Source organism: Antennarius striatus, chromosome 1 (genome assembly GCF_040054535.1).
Source record: "Antennarius striatus isolate MH-2024 chromosome 1, ASM4005453v1, whole genome shotgun sequence".
Lineage (NCBI taxonomy): Eukaryota > Metazoa > Chordata > Actinopteri > Lophiiformes > Antennariidae > Antennarius > Antennarius striatus.
The window spans coordinates 24558486-24582443 of NC_090776.1; the positions used below are offsets into that span (position 1 = coordinate 24558486).

General features: G+C 38.1%; 1 protein-coding gene across 1 annotated transcript in view; it reads left to right on the forward strand.

The window, feature by feature from the left end:
- Positions 1-23958, forward strand: part of ntrk3b (neurotrophic tyrosine kinase, receptor, type 3b) — a 159214-nt gene that overhangs the window by 77879 nt on the left and 57377 nt on the right. The window contains exons 7-10 of the mRNA XM_068314385.1: positions 199-340; positions 5546-5851; positions 8794-8849; positions 10202-10304. Of these exons, the coding sequence (XP_068170486.1) occupies positions 199-340; positions 5546-5851; positions 8794-8849; positions 10202-10304 (607 nt within the window). The remainder of the gene's footprint in view (positions 1-198; positions 341-5545; positions 5852-8793; positions 8850-10201; positions 10305-23958) is intronic.

Sequence of the window (23958 nt, forward strand, 5' to 3'; positions counted from 1 at the left end):
ACTGTTCAGACTGCAATTCTGTACAGTCTGTACTCCTTAGCTTTTTATTTTTGTATTTAATCAATCAACAATGAACTTCAATTTTAATTAACTAATATAATATTTATGCCACAAAAATTTTATTATGTACGCTATAAATTTTCACATGCCTTAATAACCCTCTTCTGTTATGTATGTGTTTCCACGTTCTTTCCGTAGTCAAATGTGTACTGGCCCAACATACACTCCATCAACCTGACTCTTGTCAACATCAGCAGAGATGACAATAACTTCCAGCTCACCTGCATTGCTGAAAATGTGGTGGGGATGACCAACTCATCCATCCAGCTCAATGTACAATGTGAGTTGGATCTTTTTTTTTTTTTTAACTTCTGACCTTTATTGCTACTCAGCAGGGCACCGTGGCAGTGGTCAGGAGGTTAACTGACACCTCCCACTGCCAACCTATAGTCTGGATGTTTTGGCCCACTGGCGACTTTCAATGCCCAGGCCAAGAGTTAATGGACTGAGCTACTGCCGCCCCTAAATTATCTACATCAACAACCACCATTTTCACTAGCCTTTGCTAGTGATGATAAACAAGGAAAGAAGCAAAGCCTGATGCGCTGAGGCACTCAGAGACAACAACATGGAAGAAGAAAAGGGGGAGACGAGATGCGTGTGTATGGATCGGCGCTGCTTACTGTGCGTTTGTTCATATCTGTGAAAGTTCGTAAGTCTCGTAGATGAGACGATAACAATTGTCTCGTCTTCAGACACTTATCTGCTTGTGGGTAGCAGATCTGCTGTAGCCTATTTCTAGCTGTCTACGGGCAAGAACACATTTATAACATCTCAAACTCAAAGAAATATTTTGAGCTCATCTATTTTCAGTTTGTCCCAGGTGGGAGTAAACCCAATCAAATGCATTCAAATCACACTGGGGTCTTGTTCACTGCAATGCTATCCTCTAAACTCTGCTTGGACCTGACAGGTTTGTCCTTGTAGTGAGTAAATCTTTCCTGATATGAGATGTTCCGCCCAAACCCTGCTAACTCTTACCTCCATCACTAACTTAAGAGTATACCTGAGTATATCTATCTATCTATCTATCTATCTATCTATCTATCTATCTATCTATCTATCTATCTATCTATCTATCTATCTATCTATCTATCTATCTATCTATCTATCTATCTATCTATCTATCTATCTATCTATCTCTGAATCATAAACCAGTGATTTAATAACCATCAGAATGTTGCTGTAATATCCAGACCATGAATAACAGCATCCAGCACATCAGCTCTTAAATAAGCTTACCCTGTGGATTGGCCCTGGGCGGATACAGGACAGACTATATATTCAAAGCCAATATTTATCAAAGGTGACATTTTTCTCTTTGTAGAAAGCTTGCTGTTGTAGTGCACAATCTATTGTGGCTGCTTGCAATACATCACACTATAGGACAGGAGAGATTTGTCACCAACTCAAACACTCCCTACTGGAACAGAGTTTCTCAGGACCATAGTAGAATGACAGATTGACTCTGCAACATCTCGTCTGCCACCACACGGACTCTCTATGAATGTACATTTGTAGGCTTCTTTTTTCTGTTGACACTCTCTGCTGGCGCTGCAAATTAACTTATTAATTTTTCACCACATGCTCTGAAGGTAATTACATTTCCTCCCCTGTGCAGCCTATTGTCTCTGGAAATGTCATAAAATAGCTTAAACTACTGCTCTGATTAGGGAGTAATCTGACTGACAGTGAAATTACCAGCCATCAAGTGACATTCTCTGGATCCAAAAGCGAGTTTCTATTATGGATGATGTGTAATTTACCACAATGCACGTTCTGCAGTCCTATTGCCCTGCTGCTGTCTAGAACATCAGCTGTGTTGACTTACATATGGGTATACGTATGTACAATACAGCTGTATTTTGATTAAAAAAACAAAACAAAAGTAGAAATAAACAAGCTTCTTATTATTATTCTCCTCCTTTCGGCTTTTCCCTTAAGGGGTCGTCACAGCGAATCAGTGTCCTCCATCTAACCCTGTCTTCTCCATCCCCTTCTCTCACAACAACTACCTTCATGTCCTCTTTCACTACATCCATAAACCTCCTCTTTGGTCTTCCTCTAGGCCTCTTGCCTGGCAGTTCAAAACTCAGCATCCTTCTACCAATATATTCACTATCTCTCCTCTGGACATGTCCAAACCATCTCAGTCTGGCCTCTCTGACTTTATCTCCAAAACCTCTAACATGTGCTGTCCCTCTGATGTACTCATTCCTGATCCTATCCTTCCTGGTCACTCCCAAAGAGAACCTCAGCAACTTCATCTCTGCTACCTCCAGCTCTGTCTCCTGTCTTTTCTTCAGTGACACTGTCTCTAGACCAAACAGCATCGCTGGTCTCACCACAGTTTTGTACACCTTTCCTTTCATTTTAGCTGAAACTCTTCTATCACACATCACATCTGACATTGTTCTCCATCCATTCCATCCTGCCTGTACACACTTCTTCACCTCTTTCTACACTCCTGCTCTGGACTGTTGACCTTAAGTACTTAAAACTCTTCCACCTTCTTGATCTCCTATAAATAAACAAAAACAACAACAACAACAACAACAGCAATAAACAAAAACAAACACTAACCAATACCTGGGTTAGTCATTATTTTTCCTGTGCAGTTCAACATGCTCAATAATACATTGACACATATTATAAACAATAATAAGAGAATTAGGTCACTGCATCCCTCCAAACACTCTAGAAACCATCTAATATCCCTTTGCTGCTTGCTACAGGTTAAAATCCCAACCGCAGCATGCTCCAACCAAGTGGGAATGTGTGACAATATCCATCCCTTGTGACTTTTACCTGCTCTGTCACTGCCAGCTACATTGTGCAATCTGTAGTCCTGCAGGAACATGACATTTGAAAAATAACATGAGTGTTACCACAAGATAACATTGCACAACTAGCCTTGTGTTCAGTGTCAGTGATGATCAAAGGTGTGCATTTATCATGCTTGTCATCTACATGAGTGCCATGAGGACACTATGCTGTTAAGGACGAATATTGAGCTACGTACTGATCTGTACTGTATTGACCGAGCTAGGCTAGCCGCCACACTGAGGGAAAATCTAATCGTCCTAACTGTACACAAACAAGTGAACTAAGTTCTCTGTCATTAGGCATCACAATTGCCACCCTCACTTCATGCTTCTTTCTCCCTCCCTCCTCTCTTTCTATTCTTCTCTGTCCTTTGTCTTTTATATGCTGTAAATCACAGCTTTGCACACTCCCCCGTACCAACACATTCACACATGCACATGGCTCAGCCTTTAGAGCAGTTGAATGACTCTATTGTCACTATTGTCTCGCAGGAACAAAATCACCATAGCCTTTTATGAAATGACAGCTTTCAAACACTAATAAGTCCCAACAATGGTTTGAAATGAATCAACCATAGTGCAACATTGCATGTTATAAAGAGAATGGCAGTAGAAAATCAGTAGAACGCATACCTCTATCAAGACCTAACAATTTTCTTTAATTATTTCAAGCACACTGACATCATGACTAAAGGTCACTTGTGAAAATCGGTCATTTAAATGCTGAATTGAAATTCTTATTGCATATTGCCAAACTGCAGATTCAATTTTCATTCTTAATTCCCTGACCCCCAAATATGCCTGAAATGTGAAAACAAAACAAAACCTTTCAATTATCAAGAAAAAAGCGAAAGTGTATCAATTTATCACTGATATTTCATGACCTGAGCTCCCACTGAATTCATAGAAATTCGTTCTCTAGTTTTTTGCCAACCAACCGACCAACCAACCAACCAACCAACCAACCAACAATTACATCGTCAGATGTGTGTATTCTGATTTAACCATATAATAGCCATTTAGAAAGGTGTGCTGGTCAGGCCAAGTGCTCGTAAGGAGGTTGTCAAGTATCAATTTGCTGTTATGTTTAACTAAGTATGACCACAAGGTAGACAGTTGTGGTTTTGAGTCAGCACGAGTATGAATCTATCTATCTATCTATCTATCTATCTATCTATCTATCTATCTATCTATCTATCTATCTATCTATCTATCTATCTATCTATCTATCTATCTATCTATCTATCTATCTATCTATCTATCTATCTATCTATCTATAATGCATTTCTATCAGCCTTTGTCTGATTTGTACTATCACCATTTGAATGTTGCTCTGCTTGTGTTCTCACTTTCTAAGCGCAGTTTTACAAAAGCTTTATCATCATTGCATAGCAGACATGGTAATTTCAGTGAAAACCAAAATGCTGCTTGGACATCAAAGAAAATAACGAAACTGCCATAAATTCTGCTTTGCATAGCGTTGTTACAGTAAAATAATTTGAATGATTGCCATTTGAAGTAACATTTTTGGCCTCGTCTGACCAGGACAACAGAATTTTTTCTTTTTACTTTTAGAAAAATATGTTATTGTTTGCAACTTGTTTTGTAATTGCTTAACTATAAGCAATCCTATTTTCTAATTAAAATTAAGAGAATCAGGGTACACTTTTGTAGTCTTTGATATGAAAACATATTCATTCATGGCAACATGTACACACAAGGAATTACTGTTTGTTAATAAGGTTACTTACACTCATCTACAGAAATTACAGAATTAGCAGAAGTGTAGCGTATTGTAGGACCTAATGTGTGAGAGGAAATGATTGGTGAACTTGTGTGTGGGGGTGGGTGAGGGCTGAAGAGTATAGAGCAGACATAGCAAGTGAGTACCAGGTAATGCAGTCAACCAAATGCTTCCTTCAAAAGTTGCAAGAGTGGCTCATTGCAAACACATATCAATAGATTAATTGTTTATAAAATGCCTCTAAAGGTGTGAAAGTGATACAATGCCTCTCAGCTTGCTGGATTCAGAGGCGTGTTGTTACATGTCTGTAAATAAGAGGCTATGTGCTTGTTTATGCGAGATTCCAGGAATTGGAATAACTCTGTTTTCTTTATTGAGCCTTTACAATGTGCATCAATTCAGCACAGTCATGGAAGTAAAACTGGATTACCACTGAGGGTAAAAATATACCGTTTCCACTACGTAACTCAACTTTGGTATCAGCAGAGTAAAATCCTCATATAATGACATGAAGTGTGTAGTGCTAAAAAAAAAGAAAAAAAAAACAGGAGCAGAGATCTGTTTTCCCCATGTCTCCAGAAAATGTGTTGACAAAGACCTGCCTCCTCCAAAATGTCATGTTCCTCAGAACAAATCGGAACAGCTTTTTTTCTGTTGTTGCATTTTTGAGGCGATTCAAACATTTATCACAGGTTTTCATCTGCCAAGTCTTTGTGGAACTTTCTCAACACATAAATGTCCTTATAATACTGTTTGTCATAACAAAAGTCAGACAAAATAACAGAGGTCTCAAGGGGCAAAAACTAAATTTGAATGACCTAAAAAGCGCTTATTATGCTTTCTCTCTTGAGCATTTTTATGCCCAAAAGTTTTTTCTGTTTTGTAAATGACATGTTTATTTCCAAATTTCCTACAGTTCCTCCTGTTATCCTGAGACTGGCTGAACCTGAGCAACGCCATGATACATGCATCGAGTTCACAGTTCGCGGCTATCCCCACCCAAAGCTACGCTGGTTTCACAAGCAAAAGGAGATTCTCCATAATGAGTACATTAGAACTGAGATGGACTTCTATCAGGATTACCTGGAGGGCTGTCTTACCTTCCAGAACCCAACACACATCAACAATGGGAACTACACACTGGAAGCCAGCAATGCACTAGGAACAGTCACCAAGACAGTGTATGGTCACTTCCTCATGGCTCCGGATATTGATGATGATGGTGAGAGGATCATTCCTGTCTGGTTGCTCTTCTCTCTGCACTTATGATTGATGAGTAATAGCTGCTTGCATCACAATCAAGTACATGCTCATTGGTATAATGTCATTCATGGAAGGGCTTATAACACATTTTTTACTGGCTGAATAGTATTGTTCTGGATATAAATAAGAATGAAAGCACAGGAGACTAGTAGAAATATTCCCTGAATCCCTCAAGTGATAGCATGGCCCACTTTTTTGCAATGAACATCATGAGTTCCTGAACGAGTGATAATTTATTTTATACCTGTTGTATTAAACACATGTTCCGGTCTACTGCAGCTGGAGATACTATTGGGAGCTCTTAAATTTATGAAAATCTCCCTTCACAGTTTACAGCCTGTGGAGCTGATCCTTGATGGCTGGATCACAGCCAAGGTTCATCCACAGTTCAGTCAGGTAGATTGTTTAAGTGAAGTTCAGCCTTGGTTCACAGAGATGGGAAATAAACCCAGAAAGACTGGCAAATTTCTCCTCATGGTCAATATTCCAAGGTTAATACCTTGTGTCAATTTATTGACATAGCGTGACTTTCTCTGTCTTCTCTTTTGCAGACATGATGGAACTTGGTGAGTGTTTCTATTTTATGCTTAACCCTGTTATTTTTAGTTTTGTTTCTTGGGACTTGTTTGGCATCTTTTTGTTCACACATATATTTGTTGATGTAGGCTACTGTCATTGTTAGCAATAAGCGATTAACCATGGAGAAATTTGCTCACTCTGTGGTAGTTCATTAGAAGCTGTCAGAAATGCTGCTCAATTATGAGTATGGCCATTGGTTGTATTAATAACCTCCAGTGACAAATGGGCAGGTTGCTAAATAAGGCAAATGATTGTAAGCTTTGACAAGGGAATCCCTTGATGTTAAGAGACGTAGGTTTCTCTTTTTTTGCACAGGACCATTGCTTTCCAGTCTGAAATGTTATATAAGATTCCCTACATCTACTACTGGTATGCTACATTGTCTTGGAAGTAAAACTGGATTACCACTGAGGGTAAAAAGATACCGTTTCCACTACGTAACTCAACTTTGGTATCAGGTATTATTCCAGAGGTTGCTTTAGAGGATAGAACCACCTCAGTGGAGCTGAGGAACATCTTCTCTTCCTGAATATAGTAGCAGTAAAGGAATCACAGCCTCCATAGTTCCTTCAGTGAGGGATATTCAGTGTGCAGTGTACCAATGATATGATATAGTGATGATTCTCTGTAGTGTGTCATTCCATATTTCAGTACCTATTCAGCTTTTTTGGAACCTCAATCCAGGTGATAGTCAAAACCTGGTTACCCAAGTTTCACACTTCTAGGAACATCAAAAAAGGCTATAAGAATAGAATGAAGTTAAGACAGCGCAGTAGAAATGTCTTTAATCTAATTAAATTAAGATAATTATTATAATTTTTTGTATTTTAGGTTTTGTGAAGGCACAACACACCACCTTCCAAAGTATACACCACGTCGTGTGTTTTTCTGGCTCTCACTGCTGTTAATGTGAAATGCTTCAGCTGTAGAAATATTGTTGCTTATGCTTTTTTTCCGTCAGGAAATCCCATGTTTTAGCTGCTTTCTTCAATTGGCATATAAAATTTAATTATAGTAAAAATAGTAATATTAACCCTTAATTAACCAGCCAAATTGTGAAGAAGTCAGTTCCCCATGCTTTCAGCTTGTGATTTATGCGTGTTTGTGAAGCAGTGAGGGGATCATATACATCACATACTCAAAGTACTGGAACAATTCTTGGCTCTACTCACACACTGCTCTGTAAATCTCTCTTGTGTGATGTGTTTTCATTTCAAGCTGCTATAGCAGCCTCACAGGTGATGACTTTAACAAAGTAAGATGATCTCTGACCTTCACCAGAGTCATCTTTCAATTTGATCCATCTCCATATGAGGTCATTCATTCTAATCAACCATGGATTAAAAAGCTGCAGCATGGGATAGAGAAAGATGGTTGCCGATGTTGTAGCGAGCCAGGGTTTCTGGAAGTGAGGCAGGAGAGAGAGAGATGTTTTGGTGATGAGTGTGACATACTACATCAGCTATGTGTGGGGGGGATTTCAGGCGTAGATGGAAGACTGACGGGTTGACTGATACTTGTATTGCTAAGGAGGGAGGAGGGCAGAGGTAGGAGAGAAGATGGGGATGAGTGCTGGGATGGAGAGACATGATTGTTAGGACACACTCACACATACCGTGCGTCTGAGCCAGTGGCAGCCAGTCTACCATGTGGCTATTAATTTGACCACAATTACTCTCTGATGTCCTGGCTGGAGGCCTCTGACTGGTGTTTTCCTGACACAAGCTCATTTTGTTTCATGGCTTTGTATCTGTCCTTCTCTCCTTCTGTCCCCTGGTGTTTGCCAAAATTCATGTTTTTGCTGGCATGCAGCATTTCATTTTATTGGATTACAGGAAGTGTTCACACATTGGTATCACTGTTAAAGAGTTTGAAGAAATTGTCTTGCATTTTTAGATATCAAGATTTTCAATTTGAGTTATGCTGAGAGTCTATTTTACCTAATTTAACACTGATGCTTAAGGCTGTGTGAGCTTTTTCTGCTTTTTGCTTGTTTAAATGTGTATAATGTTAAGCAGCTTGTTTGTTAATCAGTCTCTGTCTTTGTCTTTTGAATGTACAAGCAAAATCATGTATTTTTGCAATGCTTATAATTAGGTGTCATAGTTTGTGTATTCAAAGCAAGAACCTGGTTCATCCTGCTTGTGTCAGTCAGTTTTGTAATGGAAGGAAATTTCTGTCAGAGTTGAGAGAGTAAAAAATAAGAAAACACTTTGGCTTACTTTGTTATAGAGTGATTATAAATATATGAGAACACTGCTATTGCGGATTTTTTCCCCCCGTTCACAGCTATTCATGCTTGTCTGCGCTTTTATCTTATAGTTCCTTCTACGCCGTCAGACAGTGAAGCAGGCCGACCAGATGAGGACACGTTTGGGGTAAGTTTTCTCCTTAATGTCAATGAAACAGTAACTAAATATGTTTCATTTACATTCTACAGACTCTCGTAGGGGTTTTTATCATGTGTTGGCATGCAAAGACTACAGGATAGATAGATAAATAGACAGATAGACAGGGCAGACGGACGGACAGGGAATAATGTTGGTTTATTCCACTGTAGACAGGGATGGTTTACTGATCTAATGTTTTTAAAGGCAACTACTTTGTCATAAAAACTCAAGTATGTATGTGTTTTAAGAGATTAATAACCTCTATTGAGCTTTTTGTTAGTGAGGTTTGAAAGTTTCAAGCATTCTACTTAGCCTATCTGGTTAGTCAGTATGGACAGTACCAGGACTATAACACTACCTCAACAAAAATAAATGCAATCATTTTGTGTCATCAATATGCAGGCAGGGGAATATTAAAATGTAAAGTAGAAAAAAAAATCTGCTAATGAAATATTGAACATGTCCCCAAAAAGTTTGTAATATGACCCTACATTATCTGAAAATTATGACATCACTGACAAGATATACTTATTTCATTTACAATTCTAGCCTTACAGAGATTCATTCTTTCGACATTACAATAGCAAGCAATGCTGGACTGTTTTCTTTTGTTTGTGCTGCAGACCTAATAGAGTTGATTTTGCCTCACCAATGTGCATTGCTGCACAACTTCTCTGACTTTTTTCTGTGGTTTCGATTTAAAGGACACCACCTCAACCTGCTGCTCTGGCATGCATAGTACAGATTTTAAATCATTTTTGCACAACAGTGTGAAAGAGATCCTTTTTTAAAAAAATGATGTGTAAACAGGGCCTAAACTAGTACTGAACTATATTCATTTTTTGGGAGGAATAACTTGGCCAACAGTCAGCAGCCCCTTGCTTGATGGTTTAGATTTTAAGTTGTTACCTTATGTCCCTTCTAGTCTTAACGGTAAAAATAGTTTATTGGTTTAACAAACATATTTTTTAAGTTATGGTATTTCTTTTCCAGGTTTTTCATATAACAGAATTTGATGTTTTAGTCAGATCATTCAACTTTCAGAAGGTAACTAATTCAATCAAATGAGCGGCTGTTATGACAACAAGCTAGCCTTGTGACTCAAAAACACCATTCACATTTTTTCCCAAAATACACTGAAGGTCTATGACAATAAAAAACATCTTTCACTTAGATTGTTCTATCTATAAAACAGCCAAGACTGACATTAACCTTTATTCAGATTGCTGTAATCGTTGTCAAAACAGCAACCTTATTTTCACAGTTAAGAATGGTCATGAATGTGGAAAGTGATCACAGCTTTGTGATCATAAGCCTGACTCTGACACACTTTCTCTCAGGTCTCCATTGCTGTGGGCTTGGCAGGCTTCGCTTGCGTCCTCCTTCTCGTCCTTTTTGTTCTCATCAACAAATACGGCCGCCGTTCTAAATTCGGTATGAAAGGTAAGTCTACACAAATAGACATACAAGCAGAAAGTTAGAAGAGTTACCTTGGTTTTCCATCTTTCTGCCAGTTGCATCATTATGCAGAAAATATTTCACCAGTGAATATTATTTTTGAAACTTTTGTTCACTAGGAAATATACATTGGCAGCTGCTATAGAACCATTTGTTCACCACTTTACACCACCACATTTTGATGTGAACAAGTAATGGTCTGACCTCTGCATGCAGCAACTAGACTTGTTGATGCTAGGTATATTAAGTCGTGCTATAGTCCATTTTTATGCACACATATGTAGATATCTAGATCAGTACTAAAGGACAGCATGCATACAAACTAAGTCTTGCATACACCTCATGCTTGCACTGTATCTGCTATGCTGAGCGATCTCAGGAGGGATCCTTAATTAATTAGTGGACTTGGTGCCGTCGATCACGCTGAGGACTTCAATAGGATTAATTTGTCTTTTTTTGGATGCTGAGCTTTTATTTTGTGTCAGCTCCAGGTTTTGCTTGTTTTTCTGCCATATGAGAGAAGGAAAATCAGTCATAGCTCTGATCTATTGAACAGAATGCACAAAAAGTAGAAAGAAATGGGTGAAATAAGGTTTCTTGACTAAACTGCAATTGTTATTTATTTTTCTTGTTCATGAGTTGTATCTGCTTGTGTTCAGTTAAAGTGGATGCATCACTGAAAAAAACATGTCTTTGTGGAGTTGTGTATAATTCAAGCTTATCAATTTGCATTGAATAACCCACATTTCTTCTTCACTATTTTAAATCAACTTCTATCACTTTCTAGCATTTGTTGGATTTCTCCCACTGAGCCACGTTTGTTCTGAAAGCATCCCACTGTGGCCAAACTTCTCAAACTATATATGTGCTTATTTTTAGATTGTAAGTCAGGTGTAAAGTGGCATTAGCCAACCCTTAATTAACTACTTTACAGGATTAGGATTTGTTGGCTACGTCAGGGAAGTACTCAGTTGTAATTATTTAGGTGGTGACAATTATTGCATTGACCTAACACTTGCTCTAATCAAGGATGAGTTTCATAGTAAATGAGGCTTTACAGACATATTTGTAATGCCATTGCAAGTCACATGAATTATAGTTAGGCTGAAAATACAGGCCTGGGAAAGAAAACATCTTAGATACTGATAAAAATATGATAAAAGTAACCAGACAGAATGATGCACTAGTTCACACACGGTAAATAAACTTCATGTTACAGAAGCATTATAAACCCTTTGATTTTGAATGAAATCAGTGTATTTATTCCATAGTTGAGTGACACACAATCGTGTAAAATTCAGTCTTCCATGAATTTTCGGTAGAACACATTCTCATCTTTTCACACTTGCTGTCAAACTAAAGGACACGTAGCTTTGCATTTTCTGAGTTCTGAGGACTTAGTATGTTTTAAAGATGAAAGCAGCCAGCATTAATGTTGGAGTTGTTTCAGCTCTTACAAAAAGGTGTTTCAGCAGGGGTGCAGTGGTGAAAGCGAGAGGGAAGGGTTAGAGGGATAATTTATCTTGTTGAAGTTAAGCTCCAAAGTCCTGCTGGACACTGTCAGCCACATGTGTCGAACTCAAGGCCCGGGGACCAAATGTGGCCCGCCACTACATTTTATGTGGCCCACGAGAGCATAAAAGGTTAGTGTCTAAAAATAAATAGGTCTAAAGTGTGCTTTCACCAAAAACTACTACTTAAGCCCATTTTAACATTGATAAAAACATTTTGAATAAAGTTAAAAACATCACAAATACTGATAAGAATATGATAAAAGTACAAATTTCCCAAGTGTGGGACTATTAACGGTTTATCTTATCTTAATGTCCTAACTTGTTTTTGATGTTATATTTCTTTTTGCACTTGGATAGTTTGGTTTTTGATTGATGGAGTTCCTGGGTTTAATAACCTGAACAATTAAAAGAATTTAGAGCAACAATGTTGTGACTCCTGAAGGGAAAAGCCAAAAGGAGTAGGAGGAGAAGAAGAAAACATAGTTATTCTTCGTAACTGTAACATTTGTAACTTGAAAAATTAACAAATTCGGAGTTATTTAACATTAAAGACAAGTTACACTTATTTTACATTTACTTTAAATTACATTTAGTTATATTTAGTTTCATTTATAAGTTACATCTGGCCCTTTGATTACAGCTGTTATGCTGATGTGACCCTCTGTGAAAATTAGTTTGACACCCCTGCTGTAGGCCATTGTCTAACAATCACATTGAAAGCCTTTCTCACTGAGTGCCATGAGGTTTACAGCTAACTTGCTTCATAAAATATGTTAACATACATAATATTGTTGTGTTTTACCTATTTATCTCCATTTCTGTCAGAAAAGACACTGAACCCAATTTGTCATATTTTCCTCTGCACAGACTTTTAACATGAGCTCAGCTTCATGCATTCCTATGAGCAAGAAAAATAAAACAAATTTTAGCCATTAACACAGCTGATAGGTTTTTTTGTTTTATGTTTTTTAGTTGTTTGACTGTGCCTACTGCACATGAGGCAACCTGATTAAATATAGATGCTATGGTCTGACTGTCACTGTGAGTGATAGGATGTACCAAAGACTTAAAGAGAGGTGATGCGATGGTGGACTCTTTCTGAATCTCACACTGTTCATAACAAAGGCCTGATTTGTCCAGTGTGTGTGTCTGAGGGTGTGTGTTATTGCTGCCTTCTCTTATTCTGGAGAATCAGCTGGAGGGCCCGAAGAAGTCATTACCTTTGGATGGAGCCGTAATGGATTTTTGCTGCCTTAAATCACTGTGGCTCTTTTGGCTGTTAGAGTTTGATCACCGGCCGTTTCTGGGCATCAAATAAAAACTCTTTTTATTATGTTTTTTCTTTTATGCGGCTAGAGTGTGTCTGTGTTCATGTCTGTGTTTGCGTGTTGAAGCTATTTTCATTTGATTTTGCAAGCAATGTACGGCTCACTACTGGCTGCATCCATTTGCTACCATGCATTTAAAACTCTGATACACACCTGCTCACTTTATGCAGATATAATTGCAGATATATGACTTTGCTTGTCTGCAAGCCTTTGTGCTTGTGTGTTTGTGCACATGAAAATCGTCTGAAACTGTCGATAACCTGTTGCTCTGATCGATATCTTGCCAGCTTAGCTTCCAGATAAACCATCTTGCAGTGTATGAGGTGGTCTCATCTTTCACTTTGTGATTCACTCCAGTGGATTCTGAAGTGTCTTTTACACAATTTTTGGCAGAGGGGAATCAATAATACTTCTTTTTCTAAAGAAGACACACATCATGTCTGCAATATAAAGTATTATGCTTCCCTGTCTTTATGTTTTATGTTCTGATGAAAAATTACTTCACAATGCAATCACTTTGACACCTTCTCTATTTGCAGTACCACACATTCCCTACACCTTATACTCAAGTCTGTCAAGATTTCAGAGTGTGTGCAGCAGTGACGTGTGGTGAGGGTCATGGCTGGTGAGGCAATGGACTTCATCATAATCGGATTTACAAACATATGAACCTATAGTGTAGCTTATTCACCATTTAATTAACAACATTGAGTGGGTTATGTTACGTTGTTACCTACATGTTTGTTTATGTTATGTTTACTATAAATGAAGTCCATGTGCAGCTCCTCCTGAACAAAAGCATTGAAAAAATTTTGAGGTGAGATGTCAAAGTCAAAGTCAGCTTTATTGTCAAGTGTACCATATATGCATTACATACAGTACAGATGCAATTGCAGTCCTCTCTGACCCATGGATATGTAATCTTAGTAAGGCAAGGTGAGCGGAACAAAAAATAAATGGCTGCACTTGACTTGCTGCCTATAAATTGTAGCTTGCTGTCACTTATTCTGCGGCCGGGGAGTCCCAAGAAGAATCTCTGGGATCGCCAGCGCCCCCTACCATGAGGCAGGACAACTGCGTGTCTCACTTGGTGCCTCTTCCCAGCCGTTTTAGGATCGCTCAAGAAAGACATTAAAAACATACAGTTGTTGACAAAAAACACTGTAAATTATATAAATTAGCTTAACTATGGAAATTTAGTTCATATATGAAACATGCTTGAACATTTTAATAGCGAAATATAGAGAGACAGCATTACGGTATCACTGTTTAGCATGCCAGCACAGCTAGCTGAATCATTCTACAATCCATGGTGAGGCTCGGCTGGCTGGTGCCTCACTGCAGGTCTCTTCTCAGTATTTCAGTGGTAAATGTGAAAATCTGGCGATTTTGAGTAAAAATAATCTAAAATTGTTGACGTTAATTGAAAAAGAACTTTATAATATACATCACTCGATAAATATAATCATTTAATTTATTTCTTCCATTTTGCTATTGTTTTCTGTCATGACGGCAGGTAAGGCCGTGCCTCACCTGCCTCCCCTGACCGCACGTCACTGGTGTGCAGTATACTTGACAGTAAATTTTACAATCGTAACAAGTTTTAAAATAATCCTACTGAATTTGATGGAAGAAAACCTGAAGTATTGGAATAAGAAGATTGTCACCAATTATTAAATAAACTAGCCAGAGAGCAAAAAGCTCCATTGAGGCTGCTCAGTTTCACTATCATGTCATTGCACCAAAAGGCAATAGTGTCTTAAAATCATAATTTACTCCTTTCAGAATTTGGAATAACATTTGTATCATTTCTAGTTGGTTGATTAAGAGAATGTATATTTCAGCAATGGCAGTTGTCTTCAGGAAGCAAGCTCCAAAATTGGAAGATTTCTTTGCAAATAATCAATCGATTAAAGTGTTTTTGACAAAAAGCACGCCAAGTAATGTTTTTTGTGTGGTCCTGCAAACAGCTGGAGTTGTATATATTGTCTGCATGTGTTTGTGTGCAGGATTGTCTGAGTTGAGTCGTTTGGACATTGGATACATTCACGAGTATTTCAGCTGTTCTGCACCACTCTTTGTTGTGTTTTTCAACTAGCGCTTTTCACTAATGTTATCATGTAAGAAAAGGGATGATTCATTTCCTCAATGCTCAACCAGTGATAGCGTCAACATGGACCTTACATAAGCAAATACAATACACTGTGTAGCTCAAGCAAAAGTAATTTTGTAACTTTTTTTTCTTTTTTCTTTTTTTTTTTTATATGAAGAAATGGAAATTTTCATCTGAATTAAATTAAACTGGGTGTTCTACTTAGTTTGCATTGTGTGTAGGCCTCACACCTTCTTTTGGAAGCTTACTTTGGTCTCTGTAACCAACAATCCACATCCTTAGATAATTTGGCCTCATCTTTAGAGCATTTGCTGGTTAATTCCATATCAGACATGCTATGATCTCTTAAAAGTATGCAAAACGAGATGAATAAATTACTGTTTCTTGCTTTATTGTAACTGACAGAAATCTGCACTGTGCTGAATGTTCTTCAAAACAGTGTCATTCAAATATTCAAATTTTTATGATAATCTTCTTCTTCTTCTCCTTACGGCTTTTCCCTTCAGGGGTCGCCACAGCGAATCAGTTTCCTCCATCTAACCCTGTCTTCTTCATCCTCGTCTCTCACTCAAACTACCATCATGTCCTCTTTCACTACATCCATAAACCTCCTCCTACTAGGGAGTCACACAAATACTGCAAAACCATTCTGAAATTCTGAGTAGCCCAAAGCAGTTGAGACCATATTCATGATACATTTTTCAGTGCATTTTGTGTATTTGTGGAGCTCATCCACAATCTTTGTCAGCGGCAGCTGTGTGTTTTTATACATGGAGCAGATGATAAGGATCTATTTTCGGCTAAATGTCACAGCAGAGCTTAGACTGAAAATGTACAGTCAACAAACAGAGGTAAAGATGACATGTCAGGAGGAAGTGACAACTGATGGAAGAAACAACACTGACTGACATTAATTTTAGGAAGTCAAAACATTAGTTATCAAACACGCTTTAAGATTTGTTTTGCATTTTTGTATCATTCTTCTTCTGTCTTTAAGGACTTACAAATTCTGTAGGAAAACCTTTTTGTGGACTATTGTTTATTTTATCTGAGTAAAATTATGGACTGTTTAGTACTTACTACCCCTGAGTCTTAAAAAAATAGGAAACTTGGAAAATATTTTTTTGCCAAGTTAAAGGAATAGTATGTTATTTGGGGAAATGTTATCATTTTTATTTCCTCTGATGTATTAAGCAGTCAAACTACGTGAATGACAATACTTCCCCAAGACAATAATGGACTTTTAAACTTAGAGAAACACAAAAATCAAGACAAAATGAAAGAAAAATTATAATATCCGGGCAGGAGGTAACATATAAGTGAAGGTAAGGACGCTGTGCAAATCCAATTAAATGTAGCCTGCTGTTTGTTCGGTACCTTCTTGTCTAAAGCTGCTTACCAGAACGCACAGGTCAGTTCCTCCAGCAGCAATCAGTTAACTGAGAATGGACACATGAGCCTGTGAAATTGACCTATCTAATCTTATTAGAATTTTGAGTTAGTACAGTCTTCTCATTTTTAAACACACATTTAGACACACAGTTAAATCACAGATATACCCAGAAACACACTTATGCACACTGACACACACACGCACACACACACACACACACCTACACATACTCAGACACAAACCATACCCTGCAGCAGCGTGCAAGCCTCTCTGATCCAGGCTTGTGTGTCAGGGCAGCTTACCCTCCTCTTCGCTACATTACCTGAACCAGGCCTGGGGATGATCAGCCCACACACAAAGTCTCTTTCTCTGTCTCTCTCTCTCTCTCTCTCTCTCTCTCTCTCTCACACTCACACACACACACACACACACACACACACACACACACACACACACACACACACACACACACACACACACACACACACACACACACACACACACACACACACACACACACACACACACACACACACACACACACACACAGTAGCAGCAGCATTTACTGCATCACTGCTTCTCTTGGCCTCCAGTGGTCAGTGAGCTACGATTCAAAGCATGAGACAGAAACATGAGCAGACAGACATTCTTGTGTCTTTTCAAATGTCAAGCAAATTTCAACAAACATGGTATACATTTTATTCATGCACATTCCTTAAATACTACTAAGTCTGAGCTCAAAACTTATATTAGTTACTATCAACTAAAGCTGTAATTGTTACTTAATTTACATAGATATTATTTAGATTCAATTTTCAATTACTTAGCTGAACTTCGTGAAATCAAATCAAAGATACTTGAATATTTTATTAGTCCCAATTCAACAGTCATTTTATGTGAAGTTTTCTTTATATCAAATGTTATACTTTATTGATTTTAGCTGTCATTTATTGTTTATTTCCTATATTAGATACTCAATTTTTAATTTAGCACAAGTCCAACCAACTGCATTATTGAAACAAGTATTCTGAAAACATCAAGTTTACGGAAGGCAGTGGATAAAGTAAGTGGAAATTTGAAAATCCTGAAAAGAACCACTACAGTATTGTTAAACTAACAAACTTGATTTTCGTAATCGCCACAGTGTTAACTCTCCAATTGTGGGTGGATTTACACTTTCAAATGTAGGAAACTAACTGTTTGGCTTTCCTCATTCTGTGCAGATTTTTCAAGGACATTCTGACCACTTTTGATCTATGGCATGAAACTGTAACTCACTATTTTTGCTGCTACAACAGGAGACAGTTTTTAGGAAGTAAAGTTCATCGTCCACCATGTGATCCTTTCATCATTCCATCATGTCATCATTTTGTGTTATTTTATCAAAACATCTCTGTTCCTGATGGCACAGACCACTGCTGTTTTTAAACCCTAAAAGGGTTTTGGATGCTTTCTGCAACCTCTCAAATGCAGCACAAACTTGCATGTCCTTACTTAGTTCTATTTAGGTCTTGATTCGAAAATGAAAATATAATAAAAGGCTATTTACTTATTTATCTCACTTAAAAATTGCATCAGAGTCCTTGCTGAGTTTTTTATGTGGAGCTGTCTGTCCTTAGATGGATTTAGAGTGTGTATGCCCTGGGCTTGTTCCTGTGAACATGGCTTTTCTGGTGCAAATAGAATTTCTATTTTTTATTTCATTTTATTTAATACAGGACTTTAGACTTTCACCATACGCATAGGCCTGGTAATGGCTAAGTGCCTCCTGTCCTCCCAGTGTCTTCTTGCAGAGGTGTTCACATCTGTGATGCACCTCACATTTTAGAGTAACTCCCAGTAGAAATCCAAGCTTGCAGAGTTGCCTTGTAGAGTGCACTTTGCCTAGGTGTTCGGAAAATTCTTCCCTTTTAAGTCTTTGCTATCAATAGTTCAGAGGACTGTCCACTCTCCTTTGAGTTTAATAATAGTGCAATAAAGCATCTTTAAATGTTCTGGCTCTGACAGAGCACACATGAGGGAGTAGAACAAGAGGCTCACTTTTCTACCACGGGCTGTCTTGCCTGCTGCAGCAATTTAGCACCATCCCCATGGGGAGTAGCTCAGAAAATATGTTTGTGCTGTTTTTTGTCACCGAAATTTACACAGAAATTTACACAGATTTTTTTTTTCTGTAATTCTGTCAGTTTTACTTTTATTTTGCTCTGCAAGCACATGTTTTAATGTTTATAAAGCAGAACAAAATTCTTTTGTCAGCCTTTTACTGTTGCCTATATTTCTTTGGAGAATCTCAGTATTGCATGAATTCAGATTTGCCCTTGGCTTGCAAAGGAGAAATTTACTTAATTAATATCCTCCCTAAATTAATGGACTGAAATTGAAACACTTTTCTGAACTCTAAGATGCCGATCCACCATGTAAATCTAAAGGAGTGGTGCCTACACAGATGCATTCATGGAGTATTTACATTTTTGTGAGAGACCAGAGAAAGTCTATCAGCACTGTAAGTAATCATAAGCACATTTATTTCTGCCTTGAACTTTCATTCAACCTCCCAACCATACACTGTATTCCCTTTATCCTCGAGGACTCAGCTAATGATTATTACTCTCATATTTTCTGCAATATACATGATGCCTTGAAATAAATGTACTGTATGCGGCATTGTACTGATGATGTTCTTCCAAGTTAATGAACATTAAGGGACCGAGTCTCACCAGACAACTTTCTTGGAATACAGTGAACTCAGCTTCGACAGCACTCCTGTTATACACAAATGACTCCTCCCCGTTGGCCACACAGTACCATCAGGAGGCTTTTAAAAGTGCAGCCCTTGATTTACCATTAAAATAAATCCATTTTATATTTTGATTAGTTAAAGGCTGGTGGCTGAAAACAATAAATATGTGTATGTGTGTAGTTCTCATCCAGAAATCTTTTACATGACTCCATTTGGGATTTGTACTGGCCGAAGGTGTTGCTTTGCTTACAATACCACAGGAAAGAGCATCCTGTCAGAGGTGGAAAGTATTTTTAGGATCTGAGATCATATTCCCACCTATTTTTTATTATTTTTTTTTAATCACTGAAAACCTTCTTTTTAACCAGTTAATTCACTGTGAATTTTAGCCACCAGCCCAGCAAATAGCTCACATTATGTAACAACCAAATATAGGGTGCTGCATGCTCCCTCCTACGCAGCAGAGAACTGTGTTTCATTTATACTGACAGAAAGTACAGGCAACATTGAAATTAATTTCTTTGTTAAATTATTGATGATATGAAAGAATGTTTAATGATGGCAGCATTCTATATTTACAATAAAGCTGTGTGGCATGGTTATATAATGAGATTTTTACAACGTGGTGTTGTATTTCATACAACACCAAGTTGTCCGAATAGAGATTTTGAAATTCACAGATAGCCAACGCACTCCCATGAGCAAACATTGGCAAGATAACAAAGCCTTTTAACATGGAGATAACATGGAGCAGATCCAGGTTCTACGTGGATGGCCATCTGCCTTGACCTGTTAGAACAAGACAGACAGGGAAAGAAAGGGCATGCAGGAGATTTTGACCTTCAAAACCAGCATTTATTTTTAAATACACTGAAAAAAACAACAACATTGACATTGGTATGTTAAGTTATCAAACTTAGATCAACTCATATCCGAAACCGATCCATCCCACTGTCACTCACCAGCTGTCCTGTCATCAGTATATCTTCTCCGAAATGTCTTGATCCCCCTCAGATATATACATTTTCCTCTGTGGCAAATTTCACATTTAAAATTTGTAAAATTCATACCTATCAAATTTAATTGCCTTGAAATAGAATGTGCAGTGTCCCCAATGCATTTGTGTTCATTAAAGTACAATTTATTTGAATAATTTTGACATTTACTCACCTTTTCAAAGACACTGCTATTATTTTGAGCACAACTGTATATATTTACATTTTCTTGATCAGTTTCAGAAGACCTAACTTTGTTTTCTTGTCTATGTAAGTGTGACTCTGCTCCTTGTCCTTTGTACAAATCTCTGATCCTTAAAGAGATACAGACCATTTCAATGATGTAACATTATGTTATATCATTACATCATGGTTTTAACTTTTTTAATATGAAATTGCAGTTTTGTTCTTTCGCTATCTGCTCAGCTTCTTTGCTATGTTGTGATATCCTGGTGATACACTGATGTTTACAGAAACTGGCCAGCCTACACAGTTTTCAGTGCTAACTTGCACATTTAGCACATTTGATAACATGCACGGTTATCAAATGTGAATTTCAATGGAAATATTCAAAATTATATATTTTGAAAGCATTTGCACATTCTGTCTGCATAGTCAATTCACCTGCTGATGAGTGATTTCATCTAATGCGATGTACTGTTTCAGTCGTTGCTGAGCTGATTCTTGGTGTTTTGTGTAATATATGTTTCCAGCGACAGCATTACATGCTGTAGTATTTATTGTGTTTTCCTACGCAATTACACTGACAGTAGCCTATTGTTTTGCAAGAAAGTCAATTTATGTAAATATTTGGTTGATATATCCCATTATTAAGGGTTTTTTTTTTTAACCTTGATTTTTTTCAAACTGTTTCCTCGTTATTACCAGAGACATTATTGATGTATGAACAACTGCTTTGCTTAAAATTTCTGAATATGTACCGTATTTACCGGCCTGTAAGCTGCTATTTGTTTTCCATATTTTGAACCCTGGGGTGTACACAACAATGCCATTTATCTAAAAAAATTCAGGCCTTCAGTGGGCGCTGGAGGTGCAAAAACGAAACAAGCGTGAAGGTCAATGCAAAGAAGGCGCTAGCTAGCTGTAGATGTAACTCTACAAAAAACGCAGCACAGAACACAAAATATATTTTCACGTCCTCATCATGGAAAGGACAGGCCACATAGAAAAGCGTTTGGGACAGCTTTTAAGTTGAAAACAATTGATCTGTCTATCCAGAATGTTAGTAGAACTGCTGCACGCAAACTTGGCATAAATGAATCAATGGTGAGGCGTTGGAGACGGCAGCATGATGAAGTGATTCAATGCCAAAACATAACGAGAGGTCACAAAAGCAGATGGCCTGAACTAGAAAATGCTCTTGAGGACTGGGCGAACACACAGAGAGCAGACGGCCAAGAAGTATCCGTTGTGCAGATCCGACTGAACGCTAAAACATTCACCAGCGAAATGTGTATTGAAGATTTTAAAGGTAGACCATCATAGTTTTTTAGATTTAAGAGACGAAAAAATCTGTCCATCAGGGCTTGGACAACTGTTTGTCAGCAACTCCCTTCCAACTATGAAGAAAAAGTTGCAAACATCCAAAAATATATGGAAAAATAATAGCAGAGAATTCCATTGTACCAGTCAACATCATAAATATTGATGAAATATCTTTCATGTTTGACCTTCCTCTAACTAGAACGTTAACATCTATCATGGTGAAAAGAACTGGCCATGAGAAAACGCATTGTGTTTTGAACTGTACTGCATCCTGAAAAAAGCTCCCACCAGTGGTGATTTTTAAGATGACTATTCTGAAAGATAAACTCCTGAAAGGCATGGCCGTTAAGTTTAACAAAAAAGGGTGGAAGATAGAAAGCCCAATGACTGAATGGCTGACAGAGTGCTACAGTAAACGCCTGGGAGGATTTTTCACCAGAAAAAAGCATTGCTTATTTTGGACAGAATGAGGGTCCATGTTATGGCTTCTGTGAGAGCAACCATCAAGAGAACAAACTCAACTCCAGCTGTGATTCCTAGAGGTACAACTAAGTTTTTGCAGCCACTCGACATCAGTGTGAATTGCGCATTTAAAGGGTCACTCTGAGGTGAGTGGGACACTTGGATGACCAAATCACTCACAAAAACTGGCAACATGCAAAGAGCATACTTTTCTGAGGTCTGCCAGTGGAACCTAACAGCGTGGAGCTGTCCCCCCTCTGGTTTTTCCACAGACATTACACAGACAGCAAAGCAGATATAAATAAGCACACAAAGAGAAAAACATTGACACTACAGGACATAAACGACACAATTAAGCAGTCTAATTAAAAATTCAACTGAACAACTAAACTTACAAAAAGTAGAAAAGTCTAGATAGCAGTAGCAGAGGCTGGATGGTGTTAAAGGCACTTGAGAGGTCAACAAATAGCAAACTAAGAGTACAACCTCCGACATCGAGGACGTCGCACGGTGGAGGAGGTACAGGATGGCGCTGTCAACTCCAACCTGATCCTGATAGGCTAACTGGACTGAGTGCATCGCATCCCGCACTTGGGGACGCTAGAGCTCCAGAACCAGTTTCTCCAGGGTCGTCATCACATAAGAGTGCGTGGTCAGTCGTCACTGAACTCAGTGGGCCTCCATTCTTTGGCATATAGACAATGCAAGAGGTCTTCCACAGTGACGGGACTCTCCCTAGCCGCAGAGTGAGATTTAATATCTGATGAAGAGGGTCTCCTAGAATGGCAGCACAGGGCCAAAGGAGTGTTGGGGAGACTTGGTCCGCAGTAATGGTTGTGTTGGTCAGGGTACCTACAGAAGTAGGTGGAAAATAATTATTTTAGCCATTTAGCTCTCTGGCTCCACCAAGTTCACTAAGAACTGTTCAGTGGAAGGTTGTTATGGAAATACAGCCAATATTGATACAACGCCAAATGAAAAGGCTGTGTTATAACCCCTTAAAGTTATAACACAAATTTGTATTTTAAGTTAATATATTTAAAATACTAGTTTAATACTACACAGATATATCTTGTGAAAATCAAGCTGTTTACTATATTGATAATACAGTGCTGCACTGTTGCGCATTTGCGCATTAACACTTGCGACTTCACCTAATCACGGATTTTTGGTAGGCAGTCATGTGATACCGTACGCACATTCTATTGGCTGACGGCATCCGTGAGTGCGCTGCGTTTCGTGAGCCTCGGACTCAAAAGTGCTTTAAACAGTTGATAAGAGTGTGGGAAAAGGTAATACAGATAGAAGGTGGTTTCATATCAGTATGGGAAGGGTTCAAAAACGTTTAAATTACCGTAAATAATAAAGTAAATAGTTTGTCGCTATATCACGGAATCCGTCATTCACTTGTGGTTCCTGGAATGCATTAACCGAGAGTAACAAGGGTGCACTGTAGCATGGTATTACCTAATTAATACCTCAAACTCTGACCGTATTATTACTATCTAGTAACAAAAGCAGTAACACAAAATGATTCCATAATTACCATTTGTGAAATAGTAATGTCCTGCAGCTTTAAAATATCTGT